Raw genomic sequence first — 15,309 nt, 5'->3', positions numbered from 1 at the left:
ATTTTTCACCAAAAAATTATCGACGAAGATTTCCCACTACCATAAAGTAGAATATGTCACGAAAAAACACTCGGAATCATATTTATAAGCGAAAAAAATTCTCCCGTCCTTAGGGTCATAATGGGCTCCATCCCCAAGGGGTTAATTGATGAACAGAGCCCTGTATATCACTGAAAAAGGAGCTAGAAAGTAATTGCATGTTTAGAGATATGTCACTCCGTCTTCTTGACAATTGGCTGGGACATAAGATTTTAAAAATTTGGCAGCCACCATCAGCTTCAGGAAAATAAAACCTTGATATCCTACATATATCCAACAGTGTCTGCTGCTCTTAGCAGCAAATGCATCTGACAGATTCCCTTTAACCATATCAAATTAGTAAAATGAGTAACTTTTTAGTAAATTTAAGCAACTTCCTGGTAGAAACCCACTTCATTGTAATGGATTCCCAAGCATCCCAAATCATCACAGCCAAGTGTAAGCTGGCATTCTGGAAGTAACTGCAAGCTTCAATTTTTTTTTTTTTTTTTTTTTTTTTTTTTTTTTTTTTTTTTTTTACACACGGGGTGTTTTCTATTTCAGCTCAAACTGTAGAGAGCTAAAATTTTACTTTACCCTTACCTTTTTGAGGGGATTGGTCTGAAGAATTGATCCACCTCCAAGGAATAACAGAGAAATGCCCAAAATAACACTGAACAGAAATAATGAATCCATGTCTGTAGGTTCAAGGACATTAGAAAAAGAAAGTCATCATTACAGCCAGAAGGAAGAGGTGCCATTGTGTATGGACAATCAATTCTGTCAGAAGAACAGCTCAGCAATTCATCAGCTTAGGCTGCTTTCACACTATAAAGTTCTTCCGTTTAAAGATCAGTTATGAAATTCCGTTATAAAGTCTTTTATAACGGATCCTTAAACTTCCATTATTAAATCCCATTAAAGTCTATGGAATTTTTTAATCTTCCGTTTGTACCTTTTTTGTTCTGTTAAACTAACGTCCGTTAGTTACAACTGAATTATAGAACGGACATGCAGTATTTTTTCCGTTTATAGATTAACGGATCATTGAACGTCCGTTATTTACATTGAAGCCTATGGCGCAACGGACGTTACAAACTACACCCGTTATTGTCCGTTAATTTAACGTCTGTTAGTGCTAATGAGCATGCTCAGTAGACACTTCACACTCCTGGAGTCACATGGGAAAGTTGAGTAGTGCTCACACCCCCCCTGTCACACCCCCTCTACTTCCTGGTCAGACAGCAGTAGGAGTCTGTTCTGGGTATCCGTATTCATCCGCCGCCATCCGCCTGATAGCACTTCAACAGCGCTCTATTAATAGCCCAAGAACCAGAGTAGTGCACCCTCCTGCACACCCCCCCTCCAGGAGGCAGAGTAGTGCACCCTCCTGCATCCCCCCCCCCCCCCTCCAGGAGGCAGAGTAGTGCACCCTCCTGCACCCCCCCCCCCCCCCTCCAGGAGGTAGTGCAGGTATGGAGAGGTCAAACATAGGTGAATATAACGGACGTTAAGGTATTAACGGATAATAACGGATAAACATTTATCCGTTTAACGGACATTAGAAATCTATTCATCCGTTATAATCGTTTTATTCATCCGTTATATTCAATTCTATACTGATTTAACGTACATATATAACGGATGTTTTATAATGGATTTATGAACCATAGTGTGAAAGTAGCCTTAGAGAGCACCTAAAGTGTATATATAAAAAAAAATAAATAATATTTTTAACCTACCACATAATATAGCACTACAGGCACCCTTGTGTGTCAAACATTCTGTTTATCAAATTGCAATTTGTGGCTTCCCATGTTTGAACCAGAGATAACAGCCAGTTTTCACAGTTGGTGCCTATCCTGTACCCTTAGGTGCCAAATTACAGTAAAGGGGCCAAGCTGTTTGCCCAAAAACTACTTCAAGTAAGCCAACAGATTTTTACTCATTTAAAGGAATATGTAATAAGAGATGCCGGGATTTTTGGCTGTATAGACTTTCAAAATATGATAATACAGAGTTAAACCATAAGCGTATGCATACAGTGTATTAAACAATTCAACCATAAAATGCTCAAGTTTTTTCAATAATTACACTTCAAAATATATTTAGGCCCAGATTTATAAATTAAAAAAATTAAAAAAATTGGGTCTTCAAAAGTCCTATGCATTAGGGTTTTTCTTTTATAGTCAGTCCGATTTACCTTGGTTACTCTTTGGTTAGTGAATTTGCGTGGCTTTCCCTGAAAACTTACCACTTTATAATTGGTCAGCTTTCAGCAAAGTAGCCGAGACAATTTGCACCACAACTGTAGGAAAACCTTAGTAAATATCTAGTGACATGAAAAAAAAAAAAAAAAAAATTTAAAAAAAGGATCCACCCCCTTTTCAGATTTGAGCTGCTTTGTCAGTCTCCATACTAAATGTGGAAAAACCCAAACAGAAGCACTTCATAAATCTGTAGGCAAACCACAAAACATGCTGTAAATGCCAAAATTGTATTTGGTCACACCAAACAGGTTTGATTAAAATATTTCTTTATTTAATTAGCATTTTGTTAAAGAAGCAGTCCACATTTTTCTTTGACCATATCATGCATACTCCCATCACTAGTGTAATTTTGATGGTTGGGTGCAGTGCATCCTACTGCCTACCTTTGCCAAGCAACACCCTCTGTTCTCTTTCCTTAAAGGGCTACTCCGCCCCTTGACATATCCCCTATCCAAGGGATCGGGGATAAGATGTCTGATTGTGGGGGTCCTGCCGCTTGGGACCCCAGCATTCTCAGTGGCAGCACCATGCAGTCATTACAGCACAGAGGAAAATCTCTGCACGATGGCGGGGCGATACAGGGGCCGGTGCACTATGACGTCACGGCTCCGGCCCCTCCTGACATTATGCCCTGCCCTTTAAAGGAAGTCTATGGGAGGGGCATGATGACCACCACGTCCACTCCCATAGACTTGTATTAAGGGGGTGGGACGTGATGGCATGGTGCTCCAGCCCCTGTATCACCACATCATCACACAGATTTTCCTTTGGATAGGGGATAATATGTCTAGGGACGGAGTACCCCTTTCAGGCAGGCACCAGACTTACTCCTCTGTACTCTCACAGGTGGCTACAGTTTGTGGTGCACCCTGTAGGGGCCGCACGTATGGAAGGGCTGTCACTGTAAGGATCCATGATTCCTGTCAGGCACAACCCATATGGGAGTCTATTGGTGCCTGAGTAATGTTTATCTTCACAGAAAAGTAGTCTATTTGGTCTCTTGTGATCCTGCATTCCTGACCAAGCCTGTTACCCGACTGCCTGATCATTCTATACTTTTATACTCCTAATGCAAAACTAGATTGTTGATTGTTGACAATGCCTCTGCCTGGCTGCATCTGAGCTCCTCAGCTCTGCTGTTTAACCACTTCAGCTCAGCTATACACTAAGTCAGCTATGCTTTATCAGGCTTTGTTTGCTGCACTAATCTTAACTAGTGTCAGCTCGCCCCACTTCCCTGCATTCTAGTGCTTAGCACTGGGGGAAATGGCCTGCCTGACCAGCTGCCACTTAGCAGAAACCACTTGTGCAGTAGCTGCCTGGTTTCTCCCCTGGAGCTCAAGTCCAGCCTCTGCATTCTGGAGCAGGGTACAGTGTGAAAACCAGGAAAAACCTTATGCTCCATTGTCAAGTTTGGCCTAAAGCCAAACAGATAGGTAGTACAGCAGGTCCAGACACCGTGGGACATTACAACTAGTCCTACAGCTCCATCTGTTTTATTCCAGAAGAGCTGCATCCCTGCATTTCCTTACTGTAACTGGAATATGGGCCCACCAGTGAGACCCACTTAACATTAGAATGCTTAATTTGTCAGAGGATGTGGTCCATCCTTGGTTAGCCAACTTCCTGTGACCTAAAGGATGACATCCCCAGAGTCTGCTCTAGACTTTAAGGCTTTAGGCGAAACACGATCATGTGCCCCCTGCCACACAAGCAACCGACCCCACCCCTCCCGCATGCCTGTGAATGCAAGAGAATAGCAGTGCATATATTGTATGTATGAAAGCTAATCCGGGGAACACGCAGGTTTTTTTTTGTTGTTTTTTTTAAGGGTTGGGATTTAAAAAAACAATACCTCCACACCTGGATGACATACAGTATTACTACTGCAGGGACCAATATACTATTAAAATCACTGTACAAAGACCGAAACCACCACTTACAAAAGAACAAATAATTGCATGACATCATGACCACTACCATAATCACCATATAGTAACTGGATAATACCACCATACTGATACTGAATAAAAATCACTATACACAGAGTGATGACCAAGCTCTACAGACCATACTAGTGATCAGTCACATTAGGTGCCGTCTTCTCTGATTGGAGTTATTCACTTTTTCTTATCCATCTGGGTCAGACAATACAACTTCTCTAAGCCACAACTCATCACACAGAACCTCCCAGACAAACATTTTACTCTTCACACATCTAGATTTCCATATAGTTATTATAAAAATCACCTCATTGGTTAAAAAAAACAAAACAAAAAAAAAAACACAGCAGTTAAAAAAAAACAAAAGTTGTGGGAAGAGTAGGTAGGTCATCCCCATAGGGTAGTTAGGTCACTCCATTAGGTAGACAGGCCCCTTCATAGTTCCCCCCCCCCCACCCCAAGTAGGTAGGTGCCAGGTGTAGGTAGGCCCCCTTCTACATAGTTACTCCTTGTAGGCAGTGGTAGCCCCGTATAAAGTAGGAGTTACTTACTGTAGGTAGTAGCAGCCTACCTTTTTAGGCAGGTAGTAATAGCAACAGGCAGTAGTAACAGCAGTCCCCTTTAGGTAGTAGTGTCAGTATCAGCTCGCTTTAGATAGTAGTAGTAGCAGCAGCTATAGTAACAATAGCACCAGCCCCCTTTAGGTAGTAGTGAAAGCAGTTCCCCTTTAGGTAGTAATAGTAACCCCCCCCCCCCCCTTTATGTAGTAATGGCAGCCCTCTTTAAACCCATTTAAAGTAGTAATAGCAGTAACTCATTAAGGTAGTAAATAGCAGCTACCTTTAGTAACCCCCTTTAGGCAGTAATAAACAGCTCCCTTGATTAAAAAAAAAATGAAATAAAAATAAAATGATATATTATATATGGGTGGGATGTATGGGTGCTGTCGTGGAGACTTCCTACCAATCAAATCATCAGTGAGTGTAAGTCACCCTCTCTACTCATGACAGCACCCTGAGAAAAGTACCAAAGAATAATTAGGAAAGGACTACAGCACCCAAGACCATGCGTCCAAATGCCATGTACTTGTCTGCCATAACGTCAAGTCTATAATGTCTGGAAAAGGTATGTAAACTTTTCAAAGTAGCAGCTTGGCAGATTTGTTCTACTGAGGCCGAAGCTCTCTCTGCCCATGAGGAGGATACTGCTCCAAGTGAGGAGTTTTACTGCTAGCAGAATAAGAGATTCAGAAATGGATAGTTGTATTCATCTAGCTACAGATCTTTTGGAGGCTTTCTTGCTCCTATTATTGCCTGCAAACTGGAGAAAAAGATTCTCTTTTCTCCAAGAGCGGTTTTCCTCTATATAGAGACAAGGACAGCTTGTCTGACATCAAAAAAACTGAGCGATCTTTCTTGTTCATTATTTGGATGAGCACAAAAAAGGAGGAACAATATCCTGAGATCTATGGAAGGAAGAAGATACCTTAGGAATAAAATTGGTCTCTAATCTGAAAATAATTTATCATCTAAAGTAAGGTTGTTGAATAGAGAGCCTGAGTTTTTGCCTACTCTGCGGCTGAAGTGATGGCTACTAGAAAGGCTATTAATGGTTAGATACTCAATGGTGATGGAATTTAAAAAAGTTCAAAAGGGTGAACTGTATAGAGCCAAAAAAAAAAAAAAAAAAAAAAATTTACTGTAGGTTCCAAGGAGGGAAAGTACTTTTAGGTCTTAACCTGTCCGTTGCTTTAATAAACCTAGAAATCCAATTATTCTCACCTAATTCAATTTGATAAAGGGCACCCAAAGCAGAGACCTGGACCCTTCCTGGTAAAGTCCCAAATCAAACCCATCCTGAAGGAAGTCAAGGATTCTTGTGATATCAGGAGAAATCAAGAGAAAACATTTTTTTAATATAAAAACAAACAAAGACAACCCACACCAAGAGGCATATTTTTTCCACACCTTAGTGTACAGACTAGAAACAGAAGGCTTACAACTTGCCAAAATAGTGTGTGTAACTATCTGAAATTATTTTTTTTTTTAACAGGAACCTCAGAATCCATGCTGACAGATTGAGGTTTAGGATCTGCTTGTGGAATACAGGTCCCAGTTAGAGTAGGTCACGGTGAGCAGGAAATCTTAGTTTTGTCCAGGCTAATGGACTGTAGCAGAGAAAACCATCCTCTCTTGGGCCAAAAAGGAGCAATCAGGATACTGTTCTTGTCTCAGCTTCTGTAATACTTTAGGAATTAAAGAAATAGGAGAGAGGACATACCCTGAGCTGAAGGACTATCTTTGAGACAGGGCATCTGTTGCTTTTTTTTTTTTTGGGGGGGGGGGGGGGTTGAATAAAAAAAAAATAATAATAAAAGTCCACTTGAGGAATACCCCTTTTCTTTATGATCATGCTGGATGCCCAATCTCCTGAATCTAAGATCTGTCTGCTGAAAAAGTCTGTTTGAAGATTCCATATTCCCTTTAGATGCACTGCTGAGATGGATAGAACTATACCTTCTGCCCAAGAGAATAGCTTCCCTGCTACCGACTGGAGGAGACTGTCTGGGGCCCCCGATGGCGGATTAAGGATACTGCTGTTGTGTTGTCAGAGAATGTGCTTGCTCCTGCATGATGATTCTAGGTGTTGAAGAGCCAATTAGCTAGAAGCTTCCTTAAATTTGAGGATTTCTGAGAGAACTGGACCCCACCTCCCCTGAATTGCAGGCCGGATAGAGCTGATCTTCTTGGCACAAAAGAAACTAGATCCTGACTCTGTACTCTTTACTTAAGGGAGAAAGGAAGAAAGGATTGCTGAATTTCTGAATTCAGAAGAACCCCTAGAAATAGTTTTCTTGTGCTGAGTGAGAGATCAGATTTTTTTTAAATTCAGGATCCACCCCAAGTCTTGAATAATCTGGATGGTTCTCTGAATGCTACTTAGTAATAGGGGAACAGAGTCCGCCACCACCAGTATATCATCCAGGGATTGAATTGGGGGGGAGGGGGGGTGCTGAGGAAAGCCTGAAGGGCACACCGGCTAACTGGTAGTGATGGACCCTGTCCCCTCTGAGTTCCTGAGATTGTCTGCAAATCGGAAGATGGTAGGAGACTTAAGTCTATTGTCGCCATTACCGTATCTTTCTTTGTAAGTGCCACTGCCGATTTCCACTGTCCATCTTGAATTTTCTGTATTTGACACATCTGTTCAGGGGTTTTAAATTTATTATTGTCCTGTACTTGCCATTTGGTTTCCTCACCCAAAAAAAAAAAGTGTGAATAATGACCCTGCTTGTATTGCTCCTGGGGAATTTTTACAACTGCCCCTAATTTTATTAAATTCTGCACTCCCTGGAGGATTAGAGAGGAATTATGTGAACTATAAGTCAGCACAAACCTTTGCGGAGGAGGTGCAGTCAACTCTATATAAGATGCATGCTGCAGGCTTAGGACGTGGAGGGTCAGAGAAACTGCTCCTGCTGTATAGGGAAAGCGATAGCTAGGTTGCTGCTAGGTGGTGTATTCAGGGTCCAGTTTATTCCTAAAGCACTAGTGTAAAATCTGCTTTAAGGACAGCACCCAAAAAAGCCCTTTTTAGGGCTGAAAGATATCAGTCCGTGTGTCTGGCAACAGCTGGAGGCACCCTGGTTGGGAGGAAACTGCTGGTTAAAAGGGGAAATCCAGAATCAAATTTAAGTTCCTTCAAGTAACTAAATACTACAGTATTCAAAGGGCTGAAATATATCAGTCCGCATGTTTTACAACAGCTGAGGCACCCTGGTTGGGGACCACTGCTTAAAGGGGAACTCCACTGGCAAGCTTTTTGCTCATTGTCACACTAGGGCAAATCACATTAGGTGTGACAGTTGTGCAAATTTAACCAAAAAAATGACAGGCAGAGGAAGGCTACCCCGCAGAGGAATGGCCAGTGTTCAGAGGCCACGTACCCTGAACCCCCAAAGTTCTGAGGACTTAGTTGACTGGCTATCACAAGACACCCAATCTACTACAGCTTCCGCTTGGAACCTTGACGCACCATCCTTCTCCTCCTCTAGCTTAGCTTCGGGCACCTCTCATGCTACCACTTGCCTGCCTGCCGCCACCAACACTAGCACCACAGCAACTTTACTTGATCCGTCAGGGGAGTTATTTACACATCAGTTTGAAGACATGAGTGATGCGCAACCATTATTGCCAGAGGATGTAGTTAACAGGTATATGTCTCAGTCTGGCAGCATTACACACATGGACATACGGTGTGATGAGGATTATGTTGTACCCGCTGCTGCTTCCTTTCTTGAGGTGTCCGATAGCGGTGAAGGTGTTGATTATGAGGATGTGTCCATGGATGCCCGCTAAAAGAGAAGAAGAGGGGGAAAGTTCAGATGGGGAGACAGAGGAGGAGGAGGATATGAGTTGGAAGCAGGGGGGAGGTCGTCGCAAGGAGCTAGTGGCACAGTCAGACAGCATGCATCGGCACCAGAGGGTCAGCCAGACGGGACGCCAATCAACGCATGCTGTTGCCACCACCAGAATGTAGTCATCGCAGAGCTCAGCAGTGTGGCATTTTTTTTGTGTGTCTGCCTCTGACAACACACAAAGTCAAAGCCGCCATCCTCCTGGTCCAGCATCTTCAGCCAGGTCAACCACTGCTGCCCTCCTTGCCCCCTCTCAACCATCCACCTCTCCGTCTCTTGCCTTGAGCAGTTCCTGCTCATCTGCCCAGTGTCAGGTGTCTGTCAAGGAGATGTTTGAGCGCAAGAAGACAATGTCTCAAAGTCACGCCCTAGTCTGAGGTGTGACAGCTGGCTTGTCGGAACTGCTAGCCTCTCAGCTTTTACCATACAAGCTGGTGGAGTCTGAGGCCTTTAAAAAATTTGTAGCCATTGGGACACTGCAGTGGAAGGTACCCGTCCGAATTTTTTTTTTGCACAAAAGGCAATCCCCAACCTTTACTCCATTGTGCAAAAGGAAATTATGGCATGTCTGGCACACAGTGTAGGGGCAAGGGTCCATCTGACCACTGATACCTGCTCTGCAAAGCATGGTCAGGGCAGGTATATCACCTACACTGCGCATTGGGTAAACCTGGTGACGGCTGCCAAGCATGGAATGCGTGGCTATGCAGAGGAGTCGGTGACACCGCCACGACTTGCAGGCAGGCCTGCTGCCACCTCCTCTACCATAACCTCCTTGGCCGAGTCCTCTTCCACTGCTGTGTCTTGGTCCACATCACCGGCAACCCCCCCCCCCCCCCCCCAGCTCCCCAGGTGCTATTCCACATCCCGGATACGGCAGTGTCACGCCATCTTGGGATTGACTTGCCTCAAAGCGGAGAGTCACACCGCACCACCGTGCTGCATTATATAGAGTCTTCTGGACTTTAGGATAATTTAAACTTGAATTTTCAAAGTACTAACCATTACACCAAGGAACGCTTGTTGCGTGCGATTTTTAAACTCAAATTTTCAAAAATAAAATAGAGAGGGATGAACTCTTTATTTGATGAAAAATGTTATTTAGAAAATAATTTGTCCGTTTCTCCATCCTGCATTTTAGAGAGTCCTCTGGACTCTTGGATATGCGCTTGTTCTTATTTTTCAGCCATGTGTACATGCCTAATTTTTCTGGCCTCTGGTGCTGCACTTTTTATGCTGCCGCAATTTCTCTGGGCGCTGCTACAGCTGCGGCTGCAACAATACCATATTTTTGACCCCTGTGTACATGCCTAATTTTTCTGGTACTCTCTGCTGACATCTCTGTCCATTTTAGCAACCGTGCATATTAGATGTATGCTAAGGGTAGCATGGTGGCTCAGAGGCCTTGGGTTCAAATCCCACTATGTGCTGCCTAAAGGGGGCTCTAACTATGTGCTGCCTAAAGGGGGGGATCTAAATGTGAAGCCTAAAGGGTGCTAAAGCACGTTATTCCAAACCATTTAGGAATGTTAGTTGATACAGAGTCTGGTTTTAATCCATAAAGGGCATGAATCACCTATGTAATTTTCCATGGGAGTTCCAACTCCGGTTGTGGACAATCCTTTATTCCTCCCCATCGTTCCTGGGACGGGTGGCGGTAGGACATATATACAGAGAGGAACCCTCAGCCTGGCGTCACGACAGTTAAGGGTTAATCCAACACGCTGTCATCACTGCACAGCTACACACTACCTACCCTACACCCCCAAGCTACATATACATACATATATGTGGGGATATATTGGCACCTGAAACTTAACTACACTAAGTACAGAATAAAACAGGCGTTTTCTATAGTCTCAAGCCATGAGGCGTTTAAGCAACCAACTTATGAATCCAAAAGGATTCGTGATTAGATGTTGGAATTCGAGATGAGCGAACTTACAGTAAATTCGGTTTGTCACGAACTTCTCGGCTCGGCAGTTTATGACTTTTCCTGCATAAATTAGTTCAGCCCACCGGAGCACCTGAAGGCTGAACTAATTTACGCAGGAAAAGTCATCAACTGCCGAGCCGAGAAATTCGTGACGAATCAAATTTACTGTAAGTTCGCTCATCTCTAGTTGGAATCTATTTGAAACTTCCACTGGAGTAGACTAATAACCAAATTGAGAGAATACTGGACATATAGTTTTTTCAAATCAGTAGATGTCAACAGTTTTCTACATTGTGATAGTGCCCATTATCCCCCCTGCTGGCTTAAGGGGGTGCCTTAGGGACAGTACCTTCTATCCTTAGAGCACAATTCCATGAGAAGGGTTACCCATAACCCCCTTCTGGGCGATGTGTATAAAAAAAAGCAAGCGGAAAAAAAACCCACAGATTTGGTAACAAAGCAGAGGACAGAAAATATTGAGGTGAGAACGGAGCATAAATTCAGATATAATCTTATTACCAATTACAATAGCGGAGCTTCTCACATTGACTCCCCCATCTACTGTGTAGGAAGTCTGCACACACACACACGGAGAGGGTCTTAACCTCTTTTTCCTGTCCAAATCAGGCAGAGGCAATTTCAGGGTGCTGTTGTGGAGACTACTAGAGGAGGGGAGCTGCTATTACTAACAGCCCTCAAAATAAAATAAGTAAATTAGAAAACGAAAGCCCACAAACAAGAGGCACACTCAAGGCTCTTGCCCATCCTCTCTTGTCCTGTCTTCTCTGCTCTGTGGTCACTTGTGCTTCGGAGCACAGAGAGAGATGCTTGGCATCTTGTGGCCGTCTGCATATTAAGCACAGCCACAATAGTGATTGACAAGGGCGAAGGAGCCAATGGTAACATTTAACTATAGATTCTTCGTTAAATGCATCCCGGACTGGCTGGCCCTAGCGACACTACAGAGTGGTGATGCATACGTTTTATGCATTGCCACTAACTGTACACCTGGCTGGGGGGGGGGGGGCTGCAAGGCACCCCTTAATTGCGAGGCCTTAGGTGGCCGCCTAGCTCGCCTAATGGTAGAGTGGCCTCTGATGATCATCAAACTGTCTAACACAGCCTAAATACTTGAAATCTTTATAAGACACCTCAATTTCAATTATAGGGCAAATCCCTTTAGTAGCATGCAGCAACAGTTGTTATTGGGTGCTGTCCCCACACTGAAATCCTCTGCATTAAGAATTACAAAGTCAATTCTGAAGATGGGCCTGATAAAAATGTGATGTCCCAGTATGGGATGTGGTCCCGTACAGTACTAAGCGTCTCCCCCATAGTATTATATGTATTCTGTATAAAAGGACCTTTGAGTTAGTCACATGATACTGTTGTCACATGTTCAATTCATATGTTTGTTACCCAGAGAGCACCAGGTGACCTGCAGCTTGACCTATGGGCTCCTTGCTCAGCCCAGCTTTATAAGGAAGGGAGGAGCTGCAATCGGCCTCTTTTGCTCTTGCGATTCATTTTTTGCTTAGGTCAAGTTCAGTCCAGATGTCTCAGAGCCAGTGTCCAGCACACCTGAAAGCCTCAAGCCTAACCTACAGCCACATGTCAGTAAGTGAATATAGTGACAGCAGACAGATGACTTTAGTCAAGTCTAGTCTATTATAGTCAGTCTAAAGTCTGTCCTAAAGTCTGTCAAGTCACTGCAAGTCCCAGCAAGCTGCAAGGTCCCCCCCCCCCCCCTCTGTTATTTGCCACCTCTTTAGGATCCTGGCCTAGCTGTAAAGACTGTTACCATCTGTCTACCTCAGTAAAGCTACCGTTAACCCTAACATGGTCTTGGACTATTATTACCCTGCTTAAACTAGGGATAGCGGTGCTACCCGGGTGGTTACCAGGAAAAACACACCCTAGAGTCAAACATTTAGGGGTTAAAACCATCTGCCCCATAAACCTTATTGCACCCCCATGGCTCACCACAAAGCTTTGGCATCACAAACAGGACACCGGTGTGTGCTTTAGCCATAAAGCTGCAAGTCCTCCCCCCCTAGTCTGAATTGTGTCCAAGAAAAATTGCATGCCAATGCTAAAAAGTTTGCGCCAGAAAAGCGTACGGGACTGTTCTCATTGCAAAGTGTTACTGGCAGGTGAAGTAGTGGGGGAGGCAAAGGAAAAGTAGGAATTAGGACTTACCGAAAATTCGGTTTTCATGAGTCCATCACGACAGCACCACGAGATTGCCCCCATCTGCATAGGAACAGGAAGCACAATAGAGGTTAAAAAGGCCCCTCCCTCCATACTCCCTCAGTATTTATAAATTACTAAGAGAGCAGATTTTAAAATATACATATAATATAAGGGTGGGGGAAAAAATAGGTGCTGTTGTGATGGACTCATGAAAACTGAATTATCGGCAAGTCATAATTCCTACATTTCACTTTGTGCAGTCACGACAGCACCACATGAGACATACCAGATAAGTGTAGATTTAGGAAGGGACCACAGCCTGCAGCACCTTTTGGCCAAAACCAAGGTCCTGAGAAGAGGCCACGTCCAGCTTGTAATGCTTGAAGGTGATGTGCGGAGAGGACCATGTTGCTGCTCTGCTTATCTGTTCTAGAGAGGCCGAAGCTCTCTCGGCCCAAGAGACCGAAACAGCCCTAGTGGAATGCGCTTTGATGCCTACTGGAACCTCTTGACCCGCAGAAGTATATGACTGATTGCAGACTTAAAAGGGGGTTATCCAGCATAAGGTGATTTTAGTACGTACCTGGCAGACAGTAATGGACATGCTTAGGAAGGATCTGCACTTGTCTTGGACTAAATGGCTATGCTGTGAGATTACCATAACACTGTGGCTAGCCTTCTCTGAACTTTATTTCCTGTTTTCTTGTTTGCCTACAAATCCCATGATACCATTTTCCTCCTTCCCACACATCAGCTACCCCACCCATTAAAACAAATGAGCTGCAGACCTGTGGTTTTAAGTCAGAGTGCCTCCAGCTGTTGCATTACTTGCAGATTGCTCTCTCCACCCATTGAAGCAGACAGGCTCCCTATCATCAGCTGACTAGTGAGTCAGGTCTCGACCGCATTGCAAGCTGGGAAAAATCTGAGACAGCCGTCATTTTGTATGCTGTTAAAAATATTGGGGTGAAAAAAAATCACATAAGAATTGTGAGAAAACCGTCACACGCGCACATGTAAAGACTATATTATGAACTACACTAACTTTAAAGCCCCTGTAGCATAGTCAAAAAAAACATTTCCCGGAATACCCCTTTAAACCATCTGGAGATTGAGTTCTTAGATGCCTTCTTCCCTCTATTTGGTCCTTGATACTGAACGAAGCGGTTAGAATCTTTTCTCCAGGATCTAGTGGTCTCTAGATAGTGTAAGACCACTCTCCTAACATCCATTTTATGGAATTCTTTACTATTTTTGGGGCTGGCACAAAAAGAGGGAAGAAATATGTCCTGAGACCTATGAAAATTGGATACAACTTTTGGGAGAAAAGCAGGATTATATGTTTTAAAATCTTATCTTCCCAGGGGCGGACATATCGCCTGTGCAGCCGGTTCAGCTGCACAGGGGCCCAGCGTGAGAGGGGGCCCGCTGCCCTCTCCAGGTCCGGCCCCAGAGGCGAGCATTAGGCCACATACCACCGCATACTCCCCGACCACAGCAAGTTAGACAGCACCCGGATGGACGCTGCGTTCAACCACCCCTGCAGCCAGTGGCGTCTCTGGGGGGGGGGGGCCAGAGGGGGCCACGGCCCCCCCTAGCAGCAGTAGGTTACTAGCAGCTCTCATGGCCATCAGGGGGGTACAGCTAGTTCACCAGTAGCCCGCTGCACCCGACGCCCCCCGGAGCCATCTACTCCGGCATCCTTTTTTTAATTAAATCTTCAGCCAGCAGCCCTGTCACCATGCAGGGGCCGCGCTATGCAGACTGGGAAGAGCAGACAGGAAGCTCCTCCCCCTCTCTCACTCCCCTGTATGAAGCTCCTCCCCCTCTCACTCCCCTGTATGCTGGACCTTGTGGAGCAGGCCCGCTGTGTGTATACAGGCCCGGACACCACCAGTATGGAAGACTTACCTGCTCAGTGCCCACTGCTGATGCTGCCCTTTTAAAGTAAGTAACTTGCTTGGGGGAGAGGGGGAAAGTTGAAGTTCGGGAGACAGTGGGAGGTAGTTCAGTGTTTCCCAACCAGGGGGCCTCCAGCTGTTGCAAGACTACAACTCCCAGCATTCCTTTGGCTTTATGAGCATACTGGGAGTTGTAGTTTTGCAACAGCTGGAGGCCCCCCTAGTTGGGGAAACACTGATCTATCTATCATCTATCCATCTATATATCATATCTATATCCATCTATCTATTTATGTATGTATCTAGCTATCTCATATCTATTATCTATCTATCTATCATCTATCTAATATGTATCATCTATCTATCTATCTACAAAACTAAAGATCCAGGGGTACTCCCAGATAAGGTGCAAAAACAAAGTTTTTAATTCCCCCATGTATGTGTGACGTTTCGATAGCATCCCGCCATCTTTATCATACGTACAGTTGTACATTCTGTAGTCTGTGACATCACTGTGCTTCATCCTGTAATTTGATGTCACTGTGTATAACAACCCTGTAGGGACATCACAGTTTATTATTCTTGAATGCTGATGCTTCACTGTGTATATTTTCCCGGTACAATGGACATC

The 15,309-nt window shown here is 44.2% G+C and overlaps 1 protein-coding gene across 1 annotated transcript in view; it reads right to left on the bottom strand.

The window, feature by feature from the left end:
* The window catches only part of LOC130291895 (G-protein coupled receptor 143-like), a 190,717-nt gene that overhangs the window by 106,792 nt on the left and 68,616 nt on the right, over window positions 1–15,309 (bottom strand). The window contains exon 4 of the mRNA XM_056541328.1: window positions 622–716. Within this exon, the coding sequence (XP_056397303.1) occupies window positions 622–716 (95 nt within the window). The remainder of the gene's footprint in view (window positions 1–621; window positions 717–15,309) is intronic.

Source organism: Hyla sarda, chromosome 9, assembly GCF_029499605.1.
Source record: "Hyla sarda isolate aHylSar1 chromosome 9, aHylSar1.hap1, whole genome shotgun sequence".
In the NCBI taxonomy this organism is placed as follows: domain Eukaryota; kingdom Metazoa; phylum Chordata; class Amphibia; order Anura; family Hylidae; genus Hyla; species Hyla sarda.
Note: the sequence above shows the minus strand (reverse complement) of the source record. Positions and strands in the feature narration are given on the sequence as shown.